General features: G+C 40.3%; 1 protein-coding gene across 1 annotated transcript; it reads left to right on the forward strand.

Annotated features, from left to right (window-relative positions):
• Positions 1-6,743, forward strand: CUNH2orf69 (chromosome unknown C2orf69 homolog). The gene is made up of 2 exons (XM_024206991.1): positions 1-337; positions 2,977-6,743. The coding sequence occupies exons 1-2, from the start codon at positions 44-46 to the stop codon at positions 3,808-3,810; spliced, it is 1,128 nt and encodes a 375-aa protein (XP_024062759.1). The 5' UTR covers positions 1-43; the 3' UTR covers positions 3,811-6,743.
• The last annotated feature ends 6,634 nt before the right edge of the window (positions 6,744-13,377 follow it).

Genomic DNA, 13,377 nt, shown 5'->3' on the forward strand with positions numbered 1-13,377 from the left:
GCTGCGGCCGCCGCGCGAGGCCCAGCGCGGGCTGGTGGCTCCTATGAGCAGGCGCGGGCGCTGCTCCCCCGCCGCCACCTCGGTGCTGAGGGGCCTGGTCGGCTCGGCCTTCCTCTGCCTGGCCAGGGCCATGAGCCTGTGCCGAGCCCCGCCGAGCTGCGGGGCGGGGCCCTCGGGCGGCGGCTCCTCCTCCGCCCGCCTGAGCCCCCCGTGGCTGCGGCTGCCGCAGGTGCCGGGCGCCGACCCCTGCCGAACCAACGACCTCTTGCTGCTGCTGCCGCCGGAGCAGCCGCCGCCGCCTCGGCACCATGTCGTCTATTTCCCGGGGGACGTGCAGGTACCGGCCGGCCGGGCGGGGAGATGGGCCGGGGAGCCCCGCGTAGAGCCGGGGCGGGGGCCGAGCAGACAGACCCGCGGCCCCGGGCTGTTCCCTCCCCCAGCGCGAACTCACAGGGACCGGGGGCAGCCCTGGCGTGTTCTCCCCCATAGGGACCCTACGGGGGCAGGGGTGTAGACCCGCCGCCCCGCCCGTGTTCTCCCGGGACTACTGAGTCAGGCTGAACCTGCTACTGCGAGGAGGGGAGAGTTTTGTTCTGTTATATTGGGGCATTTTCAGACTCGCTTAGCATTGTGCTCCCGGAGCGCCTGTCAGTGTGTCCATCAGAAACAGTTAATACCCGCAATGGAGGGAGCTAAAGGCATGCTGTGCAGGGGTACACTTGGGAATGTTGCTGCTGGTTGGGCGGGGATGGTGTCCCTAGCCTCTGTTTGCCAGAAGCTGGGGATGGGTCACTTGGTGATTACCTGTTCTGTTCATTCCCTCTGGGGCACCTGGCATTGGCCACTGTTGGAAGACAGGATACTGGGCTAGATGGACCTTTGGTCTGATCCAGTATGGCCGTTCTTATGGCAAGCATTATAAAAATGCTGCTATAGATAGATAAATACAGTCCTGTCCACTAGTGTGGAATATTAGTGTGATTATCTCATATAGTATGCATTGCAACTCAATGTTAAATATATTGTGTGCTTGGATCTACTGGGAGCTACTTACATTTGGATACAGTGAGAGTTTTTACAGTTAAGTAGAGTGAAAGTTGATGCCTGATTTGTTTCATCTCTCTGTAGTGTGTGCACTGCAGTTCTGGCTAGAGTGAACAACTCTGTATTGTACAATTGAATTGTTTTATTAGGGTGAAAATAGATTTCACTAAGATGATGTGTGCATGTGTATGACAATTATTTTAAAAATCTAATAAAACAATATTGGTGTGAAATCGAGTGGTCAAAAGTTAAGGTTGCTCTAGAATGTTAGCAATTTACCCAAACATTATCATCAGTAATATAATAAATCTAACGAGAAACAGGACATGGTAAATCTCAAACTGTGGAGCAGCATTAGCTCCTGTAGTCTTCTGGCTCTTGAGTGCTTGGTTTCTCAGCTCTAAGGTTCAGTTAACAGGGGGGAAGGGGGACATGGATCAGCATTCATGTCGTGCTCCCTGTCAGTGCCTGGGCAAGCTAAAGATCCAACGAACAGACCAAATTCAGTGATGCACTCTGGTCACGTGCCACCTGAGGCACGTTGCACATACGCTAAGAAGAAGTTAACTGTTTCTTTTTCTGACAGTTACTCCCCATGCATTAATGCATTATAAAATGTTAAGTCTAGCTATTTAGATTTGGAAGCTAATAAGCTACACAAGTGAAGTTTATAAACTGCTTGAACCAGGGCTAGTAGGCTTGTTCTTTCACAGAAACTCTTACCTAAAACCAGTAATTAATGTTTCTTGGCCTGAAAGTTCTTGACACTGGCATCAATAATTGAGATGTTCAGTTACAATAACTTATTGTGACTTCTGTAGTTACTTATTGTGGCAGTTGGGAGCATTTGAGTGGTTTACAGTCACTAACAAATTCATACTTGCAACATATTTTTGAGGTAGTGAAGTATTATTTATTGCACAAATGGGGAACTGAGACTCAGAGATTGAGGCCCTGATCCTGCAAAGGCTTACCCACGTGTTTAGCTTTGTCTCTGAGTGGTCCTATTGACTTCAATATTTCTGTGGTGAAGAAAGCAGAAGAGTAACTTTTTGTTAGGAAAAAAAAACTTTTCCTCCTTCATAACCAGAATGAAGCAAAAAAAAACAACAACCCTGCACAAACACAATTTTATCTTGCTTTTTAAGGTTTGTGACTGTGCAAAGAAGCATAGACTTTGTCCTCTGTAAACTAGGTCTGGCTTGTCAAGAGTTGTGTGTCATTTCTCTTGCATTATCCTTCGTGAAAAGCTAATCAGTTCCATTCCATTAATAGAAATAGGACTGTGGAAGACCACCCATAGTTCTGGGAGTTGTTGTTTGCACTGTTAGCAAGGTGGATATAAGTGGAATGCATTAACCTCTCTTAAAAAGAAATGAGATCGATGATGTCTTTGATTAGTTTCCTGTGCATTTTTTATCCTTAAAGTGATGTTAAAATAGTTTTACATTTTAAGGCCAAACAATAATGGTGAATTAGTATTTTTTTGTGAGGCTGAATATAATTGAATGTAATCTGTAGTCTACAGAATCTTAGCCTTTTGAAGTGGGAATTCACCAGAACACAAAAAAAATCAACACTTGGAGACTGAATGCTGTATTTGGGTAATATTTTGCTATAATGTGTGTGCAGTGAGCAACATCTTTTCTTTAAGACTTGTTTAAGTTTACATATTTTACTTATCAGAAAGAAAACAGAAAGAAAATCTCCCATTTTGGAGATTAACCTCATCCTGTGATCCTGGGTGTTGAATGTCTCAAAGACATACTTTCCCAAAGACAATCATGTATCCCTCTCTAGCAGCCAACCATAGCCCTTTCCATAAGTACTTGTGCTAGAGAGTCTGAAACAAACCGAGAGTTAAACCTTTGCTCACCAGAAACACTGCATTCTTACAGCATAGTAATGTATTGTCTGTCTCGTTTCTTTCAGAACTATCGTGACGTTATGGCCTGCCATCCAGAAAACTTTCAATGGGAGTGCTGGAGTTTAGAAAACATTGCTACTATACTCGCTCGCCGATTCCCTAATAGTTATGTTTGGGTTGTAAAATGTTCCCGTATGCATCTGCACAAATTTAGCTGCTATGATAATTTTGTGGCAAGTAATTTGTTTGGAGCACCAGAACACAGCAGTGACTTTGGAGCTTTCACACACCTTCATGCGTTGCTAGTTAATGCATTCAGTATCACCCAGAACATTTTGCTGTCCCAAAAGAGTATGTATAATTTCAACAAGGATGAAACGATAGCTGTTTGTAAATCAAAATCTGTTCCTACTACAAATGGCTGTCCAGCATCACAGAGAGAGAGAAATTGGGAATATTCTGATAATTCTGCTATGAGTTTTGGTACACCATCTGTTATAGGTGAAGCATCATTTACTTTGATTGGCTTCAGTAAAGGTTGTGTGGTTTTGAACCAGCTGCTTTATGAGTTAAAAGAAGCGAAAAAGGACAAGAACACAGATGCCTTTATAAAAAATATAAAAGCATTTTACTGGCTGGATGGTGGTCACTCTGGAGGAAGCAATACTTGGGTTACTGATCCTGAAGTGTTGAAAGAATTTGCAGAGACAGGGATTGCAGTTCATGCTCATGTTACACCTTACCAAGTGTTTGATACAATGAGGTCATGGATTGGGAAGGAGCACAAGAAATTTGTGCAGATTCTTGAAGAATTTGGTGTGCAAGTAAATAAACTGCTTCATTTTGCAGATGAAGTCCCTTCCTTAGATAACCACTTCAGAATTCATGAAGTATTTTGAGACTTTGAATACACATCTGTGTACTGTATTCTTTGCAAAAGCACTTTTGACATTAAAAGTCTTGTAATGTTGACTTACAATTTGTTTTGCGCAGACGGTCTCTAAAGAAAAGTATTAAATCCATTATAATGTGTTAATCTGTATATATATAAATTCATGTGGTTTAAGAAGGGGCTTGGCAAAAGAGCCTAGATGCTTGTGCTGATATTCCTATAGCAAGAGAGATCGTATGACTCTTGGAAAAAAGTAACTGTCCATATATAGATATATTTTTTAACATAACAGATGGACGTTTTTGTGTAAAATGTTTGTATTTAATCTGAAACTGATTTCTGTGGCCAAAATTTTCAACCCTGCTGCCTGAAGTTAGGCTCCTAAGTCATATATTGCTGTCAGTAGGAGTTGTAGGTGCTCGGTACCTCTGAATGTCAGGCCACTTTTATTGGGAAACCTAATTTTGACCTCTGCCAGTAGAAAACAGCAATCTTTAAGCTTTTTGGCATAAAGGAAAAAATGATAGTTGGAACAGTCTTGGTTATATACTTCAATGCAAATTGTACTATCTGGATAGTTTAAGTCTGCTAGTTTTGTAACTTTTCCTAAATGAAGCAAAAGTACAAATGACATTTACTTTTGGAATAATGGTGCCAATCTATTCTTCCTAATAGCCCCAGAAAAGGCAAGGTGCTTATGAAAGTTCCATTAATTAATTGCTAACCATCTGCCATCACGTAGCTTTTCATTTGGGGACTAGAGAATATTAAACATGTAGGTATAATTTTTAAAATGACCAAGAATGCTCTTTAGTGTTTAGTTTACTACTGTTTCAACATTCCCTATTCATATTGAGGCTTGACTAACTTATACAACTCGTATGCTTTGATTATAACAGTTACCTGTGAGGTGTGTCAATCCATTTGTATCTGAAACTGTTGGGCCCTTTTTGAAATCTGTAACAAATTTCTGTTAATCTAAATCAAGCCATGAGATCTATTGTATGCTGGTATATATTGCAAGTTATATGGTAAATTCTAGAACATGTTCTTAATTTCACAAGAATTTTGAAAGATCAGTTTGTAGAACCATGATCGTTTGTAGTATACTGCACACACAAAAAAGCTATACAGCTTTATTTTCAGAAGCATAATTTTCTATGCAATTTTTTTCTGACCAAAGTGCAAAACTAGATAAGTACAAAGGATGCTGTCAGCTAGTTTAGGCACAAAAGTTGAATGTATTTCAAAACTACTACAAGATGGGTGAGAGAGAGAATCTGTTGCCTTACAAGTCTTTTTCATATTTATCCAGGTGATAAATGAATCTTGGCTTGGAAAATCATAACCCTAAAGATAGCCACAGCTGTTGAACCAATAGTTGTTTGAAAAAATATTTTTGTCTAGAAGTGTGTAAAACAATTGTTACAGCAACCCTTGGTTGTGAAGATGGAACTACCAAAAGTTAGTGTCGGTCTACTTTGAAAAGAGAATGTACAAATTGCACCATACTCAACTCGTTCCTTACTCGGGGTTATATCTGCTTGCTTAGTGACAGTTTTTAATTTGTCCTCCTTTTAGCTCTACAATGCTGAAAGAGGGAGCTGGATTCTTTTTTCCTCATGCATCATCACACAATTGTTTAATTCCACTCAGCTACCCCTGTGCAAGAACACTGGAGGTTAAATGGATGTCACAAACATAATTTGGCATGGACGTATCTTACTGATGGTGGTGTGCAAGAATGAAAAATCCAAGCTAGACTCTACAGAAATCTTTTTTACTTGTCAACTTAGCACAATTGATAGGGAAGCAAGTGAAAAACATTGCACACTAAATACCATGTTTTACAGAGCCATTTTTCAGAGTAAAACTATCTGTTAAGGTTAAATCAACTTAGATGGGCTTAAATGTTTGCTCATGAGTGAACAAAAAAATTAGTCTATTCAGTAATTATACATTAAAGTGCTTTAAACAATGGAGAAAATTATAGCATATAATATGTAAAATGAATTCATAATCATTAAACTTTCCACAAAGATGTGATCTCCAGCTTCTGCTGCTGTTCAAGTTTCATTGGAAGCTTTAGCCAACACTACCCATTGACTATCTTTTCAATACATTTTTAATAACCTTTCTTTATATACACATTCCAAAATAAGAGTGCTACCAGGGGTAATCCTCTAACTACACACGAAGTGGGAATCAGGGTTTTTCTATTTGAAATATATGCTTTAAAGACAACAAAGCACACATTTTGTGGACTGTTTAATCAAAATCTACTAATTGAAAGGTCTTAAGCAAATCATCCACGCTTAGACTGAAAAATACATCTTATGCCCCTTACTGGTGGGGGTGTGTGTGTGTGTGTGTAATGAAAAATCTTTTCCAAAGTTGTGCAGATACTAATCTTGGTACACAAAGAAAAGAGAATTGTCTATTCTGTAATAGGCACATTTCAAAACAATATTCCGTCCTAGCCAAAGTGGAAAGTTTCACTTTTAAGAGGATATTACAAACCTGCGAGAAGAGCTATTTATACTGGTTGGCAGTGCCCTCAAGGTTTCTGGATGCTTGTCCTAAGGAAATCTGAATCATCAGTACAACAGAAGTGGCTTACAATAGCCAGTACATTTGATCATATTATAGTTTCCATTTTACTTTGAAGATAAATGTTCTTCTAAAATGTGTTTCCATCTTTAAGAGTGGTTCTTGTTCTAAGATTTGCTACTTGTCTCTTTTTTAATTTGAAATATTTTGGCTGTTTTTTCACTTTCTTTAGCCAGTTGCAGTGGTCTATTGGACTGTGCCTCTGTCATTCACTTCAGTGCATGCTAAAAATATGTGCAGACAACGTGGAAAGTAATTAAATATTTTTATGGGGGAAACCACCTCAGTGTGAATGTAAAACTAACTATTAAACAAGGAATCTGCAGTTAACTGGTGTGAGGTATACTTTATTGTGGATTTGTATTCGTGTACTCCTTGTATTGAATGTTGTCAAAGTGGCTTACTTAAGAAAGACATAAGGTGGTCTGCTGTTTGTCCTGAGGGATAGTAAAATATTTCTAACTGTATATAGTAAAATGTCCTGTAGAACAAGATTCAGCTCTGAGAAACTGTCAAGGTTCCTCATTTAGTGTAGAAGTGTATATACTTTCAAATCTCTGGAAACTTAGCTGTAGCGATTTTTTTTTATCCCCCTTTGTTTTACTGATATAGCACCAACATATGTGAGGATATGTGTAAAAATACTGTTAAAACATTAAATCTGAACACTTATTTGTATTTGTATCCATTTAATTATGCTATCTTTTATTTAAAAAAATTCTAAAGGTGACTAAATGAACCATAAAACAATCAAGATGCTTTATACAAGTGCAAATGTAACAGTGTAGGTTTGTACTAAAATTGAATTTAAATTATGATGGAATTGTGGTACGGCAGGTTAAGCTGTGAAACTATACTAGTTTGTTCTACTCTAACAGTTTAAAGAGAAAAGCTACCTTGTGAGAAGTGGTCAGATAATTAACCACTGTACAGTAGTACAGACATTTTGATAATTTAGATACTATGGTATTTCTAAATGCTGTGATGTACATTGCAGGCCTCTTGCAGTGTCCGTTTCTCTCCCCCCCTCCCCCCTTGTGCTTTCCAACTGGGTCTTGGTCTTTCTCCCTACCCCTGCTCCCTTCATCACACCATCCTTGTTCAGCTATTCCCAGTTTCCACCTTCCACATAGTGGATTCTTCAGCTCATCCTTTTTAGCTCAGTGTTTATGAATGCCCCTTGTTTCTGATTTTGTGGCACAGGGTGGATAGTTTCAGATCTACTTTCTCTCTACCATTTATTTTGTATACCATTATCATATCCCTTCTGTCTCTTCTAAACAGTCCCAATCTTTTCAGTTTCTTTATGGAAGACTGTCCAAGGACTACCCTGGCTGTACACCCTTTGTGGATTGGGGAAAGGAGGAGGGTGGAACTGTGTAATCACAGATCTATAGGCCTAGTCCCAACCCCTGCAAGCTCGGCTTCATTACATGTCTAGTTGGCAGCCAGTATCAAGCGGAGTGCCCCAAGGGTCAGTCCTGGGGCCGGTTTTGTTCAATATCTTCATTAATGATCTGGAGGATGGCATGGACTGCACTCTCAGCAAGTTTGCAGATGACACTAAACTGGGAGGAGTGGTAGATACACTGCAGGGTAGGGATAGGATACAGAGGGACCTAGACAAATTAGAGGATTGGCCGAAAAGAAACCTGATGAGGTTCAACAAGGACAAGTGCAGAGTCGTGGACTTAGGACGGAAGAATCCCATTCACTGTTACAGACTAGGGACCGAATGGCTAGGAAGCAGTTCTGCAGAAAAGAACCTAGGGGTTACAGTGGACGAGAAGCTGGATATGAGTCAGTGTGCCCTTGTTGCCAAGAAGGCTAACGGCATTTTAGGCTGTATAAGTAGGGGCATTGCCAGCAGATCGAGGGACATGATCATTCCCCTCTATTTGACATTGGTGAGGTCTCATCTGGAGTACTGTGTCCAGTTTTGGGCCCCACACTACAAGAAGGATGTGGAAAAATTCGAAAGAGTCCAGCGGAGGGCAACAAAAATGATTAGGGGGCTAGAGCACATGACTTATGAGGAGAGGCTGAGGGAACTGGGATTGTTTAGTCTGCAGCAGAGAAGAATGAGGGGGGATTTGATAGCTGCTTTCAACTACCTGAACGGGGGTTCCAAAGAGGATGGATCTAGACTGTTCTCAGTGATACCTGATGACAGAACAAGGAGTAATGGTCTCAAGTTGCAGTGGGGGAGGCTTAGGTTGGATATTAGGAAAAACTTTTTCCACGAGGAGGGTGGTGAAGCACTGGAATGGGTTACCTAGGGAGGTGGTGGAATCTCCTTCCTTAGAGGTTTTTAAGGTCAGGCTTGACAAAGCCCTGGCTGGGATGATTTAGTTGGGAATTGGTCCTGCTTTGAGCAGGGGGTTGGACTAGATGACCTCCTGAGGTCCCTTCCAACCCTGATATTCTGTGTAGGGATGTATATTCCATAATGATATAAATGATGCAGTAACAAGCATTTCATTACTGCAATTCCCACCACCATCCCTCCACTAGTAATGATACTTGAATTTAAACAGATCTAAATCACTAGCTTTAATCTAGAAGAAACCCTTTTAATGGACTATATTCAAGACGAAAGTCTTGTAGTGGATAGTTGACTTCATGATGGAGTACACCTTTTCTCTCAATAAAAACTCAGCTCCCTGTTTGTTTCTACCCACCCATGCACCAAGTGTTCTCTAGGAAACATGCTCTTAGTCCAGCAATGGCTTATCCGTCAGCAGCACAGCAATTCGGTTCTCAGGTGCATTTCTTATGTACAAACTGGCTCTGGACTGGTTTAATGGAAAGCTCTCCTAGCTGTTCAAATAACACTTTCCACGCAAACAGGCAGGTCTGTGGTCTTGTTTTCTCAGGCTCTCTCTCATCCTTCCAAAGTAGCCTTGACTTCGGTAACTCTCTCAAAAGATATCTCACAGAACAGTAACACTCCTTTCCACTTCTATAGTACATTTCAGACAAAGAACTCAAAGCACTTTGCAAACATTAAGCCTCACAACCCTCTTTAAGGTATTATCTCTCTTAAGAAACGCCTTCACGACACAGTTGCCAACTTTCATGTGGTAAATAAGCACCCCGACGTCCACAATAAGCCAAACATCAAGCTAATCCGATTTCAAAACAAGGCAAATCCCTAAGAACCCCAACACTCTATGGGACTAGATCCCCCGGCGTGCAGTCTGGGACTGTGGTGGGCCCGCTGTGAACCCTTGACTGTCCCCCCGCCCTTGCCGGGAGCCAATTTAAAAAAAAAAAAAAAAAGCATCAACAAGCTACAAGCCCAACAAGCAACTCAAGCCAATTAAGCCAAAACAAGCCCAATTTCTGTTTGTTTGTTTTTCCCACGGGTTTGGCATGTCTGCTTCACAATTGTCTGAAAACAGTCGTGATGAGTCAGCACCTTTGTTTATTATCTGCCAAAGGGCTGGTCTACAGTTTTTGTACAGATTTAGCTATATAGATTTAAGAAACTGCAGCCTCTACTGTGGATGCAGTTATATCATATTCTACTTTCAAGGTCTCCATTTCAAATATAAGCAAACATTTCTCTCTTCAGAGTTTTAAAAAAGGGTTTTGTTTTCTTCTAACAGATTTTGAGGGGAGCTCTTCTGTTTGCTGTTGTCTTGTTCCTTTCAGCACCGGAGTGCCAGACTTTTCCAAATTGCTGTCACCAAAGGAAGTGTTAATGCAAAGTTTACCAAAATTTGGTCAAGGGACTAATGCAGCAGACATCCCAAAACGGGAAAGGGAAATCAGGGTCCTTTAAGTCCCCTGATGATTTGCCTGTAGGGCAGTGGGTTTTAATCTTTTTTCATTTGCAGAGCAGTAACAAATTTCAAATGAGGTGCAGACCCCTTTGGAAATCTTAGCCGTAGTCTGCGAACCCCCAGGGGACTGTGGACCACAAGTCGAAAACTACTGTTCTAGGGGGATTTTCAAAGGAGTGGCTACCACATGAAGTTATTAAGTCTAGTCCAGTAAAACTTCCCTTCCCCAGCCATTATTGCTGGAAATATGTTGAGTTTCTGTATGAAAACTTTAAGCTTGGCCTCTGAAACACAAAAATCTTTTCACAGCAAAAATTGTCAATTACGATACAAATATGCATTATTGCAGGTAATACCCTCTAATTTTTGTTTTGAGCATAGTACCATACGGACCAGCAGGGTGCTTTGCATGAGCGAGCTGTTCTTTTGTCTTAGTGTTTCCAAGTCGCTCTAAAATGTTAAAGAGGAATGTGTTAACAACACAAACACCAGAAAAAGGAATAGTCTGTTCTCAGTCCTTGCTGCTCCATCTCTCTGTGAAGGAGTAACAACCTTTCAGACAGAGATCAGAATTTATCCCCCACACCATTAGCTATCTCAAAAATAAGTTGGAAGAAGCTTACATGTATTTGCACTCCAATCAATTTTTGGAAATTGTAGGATTTCATGTATTCTTCCCATTATGATTAGCAGAATTTGCACTTATTGATGTTGGCCTGTGGGTCGAGCCCTTGTATATAAGCTACATTATAGGTAATACACTGCCACTGGGTGCTGGGCATCTGTAACATGTTTAGCCTATGCAGTGCATTTACTAGATGTCCAGAGACCTAAACTGGAAAAACACATTTGGGAAGTGACGTCTGTGTACAGAGAGTAAACGACAAACCTGCCAAGTAATTATTTGTGAAGTGGTGAAATAATGGACATTGGTGCTGTTAACAGAGTTTAGTATAAGGGCCACTATGGGTAAAATCCAGCTTGCCTTACTTATGCTAGTAGCCCCCCAACAAGACTACTTGTATAAGTGAAGCAAGTAGAGTTTCATCCTAAGCACTTAGAAGGGCTCAGCCTATTGCTCTACTTCTGATATTAAATGTTTTCATGACTTGTTTGGGTAACACCAAGGGTTAAACTCCAGTCCTGTCAACAGCCATTGAAAACAATGTATACCAGCAAGATAGGGAGATGAATATATAAATGTCTGTTGGACATTCCATTACATGAGGTTTTTATTTCATTTTTTAAAGTATCACATTGTTCAGCCAGCTCAGTGCTTTGTGATGGATTATTAGCATGGGCCATCTAAACTGTCTGACATTTATATTTTGACATGCATGTTTTTAATTTGATTTTTCTTTTCCATGGCAACTGTGCTAAGAAAAATACATAATGTATATCATCTAAAATCAAGAGTTGCCCTTTGTAATCTTACCAAGGGTAAATATTGTTTTAAATTCTTTCCAGATGTTGGTTTGCAATAAAATCAGTTACATTTAAGATGTGTCAGTCACCAATGTTGTTGCAGTGTAACAAAACATAAGGGGGTGGCCAAGTTTTGACTAGTGTTTTGGGGGGTTGCCTACCTTTAACTATCTCAACTTCACCTTCTCTTATGATCGTATCATCCATCTTTATTGCTATGTTATATATGCTATTTGAAGTATTTCTGTTTAGTATTCTTTGTGTAGTTAGGTTAGAAAAATTAAAATTTTGGCAAATACCCAAACACAGAACTTTCTGGTTTATTGTGGCAAAATTCCATTTTGCTTTGGGTCCCAGAAGGCCAAAATCCCACACAACACTAACATGTCCACTTCCAAGCATATTATTTTAATAACTGTGATTTTAGGTTGATATATATTCACTAATCATCTTAGCTTGAAGTTATTCCTTGAACATGTTGGACCTAATCCACCACTGTGCTACTCCAGTTTTACACCAACATGATATGATGAAACAAGCTCAATTTACTTCTACATAGTAGCGTCAGGATTTTCACAACTAATCAGGTCATCATCAAATAAAAGAAAAAAAACAGATGACAATGAATGCTCTCAGATGATAGGCTTAAGAAAAGGAATGATCATTGCTTCATTTAAAAAAGTTATAAAAAGGAGGATTTAAGATACCAGTTCAAAATGGGACCGTCCAAGCAGTGGTAAACTGTAAGTTTTTCCATTGACCTGCCTGGAATTGTGGGTAATCTCAGACTACTTTCTACTAGACAAATATCCACAACACAATTGGCATCATTATTGGCAATGTCGTTAGAGAGGCCATAGAGAGGGAATGGTTCATCCCTAGAGAGCTCCACCAGAACACTGGCGGGGGAGGGGGAAAGGGAGTTAGTGTTGCCAGAAGCAAGAGGACATCATCAGTTTCTATTTTAAATAGAAAAAGGTAATGGTGCCACTTTAAGAAAGGTTGTGTGGACAGCATGTTTAAATGAATTGTTTTGTGTAAGACAAATAGCTGCATTTACTACAGCATTTGGTTCACATATTGAAATATTCTGTGCCCTGACCCAAACTTCATGCTATATTAAACAAGAGAATTATTTCAAACACCACACTGGGTCATCTCAGCCCTTGATTGCAATGAAGTTACATATAGGATTAATTTAGGGTTAGAATTTTTACATATAATAAAAGCCACCGAAGAAAAATATTTCAAAACTGCATCCTGAATAACTGTGGATCTGCAATTGTGGCCTAGAAGCCATTAAGGCATACCTTTAGATGCTACAGTAACTAGTACTATAGAAAGAACAGGAGTACTTGTGGCACCTTAGAGACTAACAAATTTATTTACCTTTAGTCCTTTTGGTATGATGTCCATCTGCTTGCATTTGGAAAGGAAGATGATGTCTGTCTGTATCTGTACAAGTTTTTTCATGAAGTTGATGGATTTCCACTCCATACGGCTAAATGCAGTGCCTTGCATAATGACAGGTTTCAGAGTAGCAACCGTGTTAGTCTGTATCCGGAAAAAGAACAGGAGTACTTGTGGCACCTTAGAGACTAATACATTTATAAATTTATAAATGTGTTAGTCTCTAAGGTGCCACAAGTACTCCTGTTCTTTTTGCGGATACAGAGTAACACGGCTGCTACTCTGAAACCTAGTACTATAGAAAACCTTAACACAGGGGTCGGCAACGTTCGGCACACGGC

Source organism: Terrapene carolina, unplaced genomic scaffold, assembly GCF_002925995.2.
Source record: "Terrapene carolina triunguis isolate 2854851 unplaced genomic scaffold, T_m_triunguis-2.0 Scaffold62, whole genome shotgun sequence".
NCBI lineage: Eukaryota > Metazoa > Chordata > Testudines > Emydidae > Terrapene > Terrapene triunguis.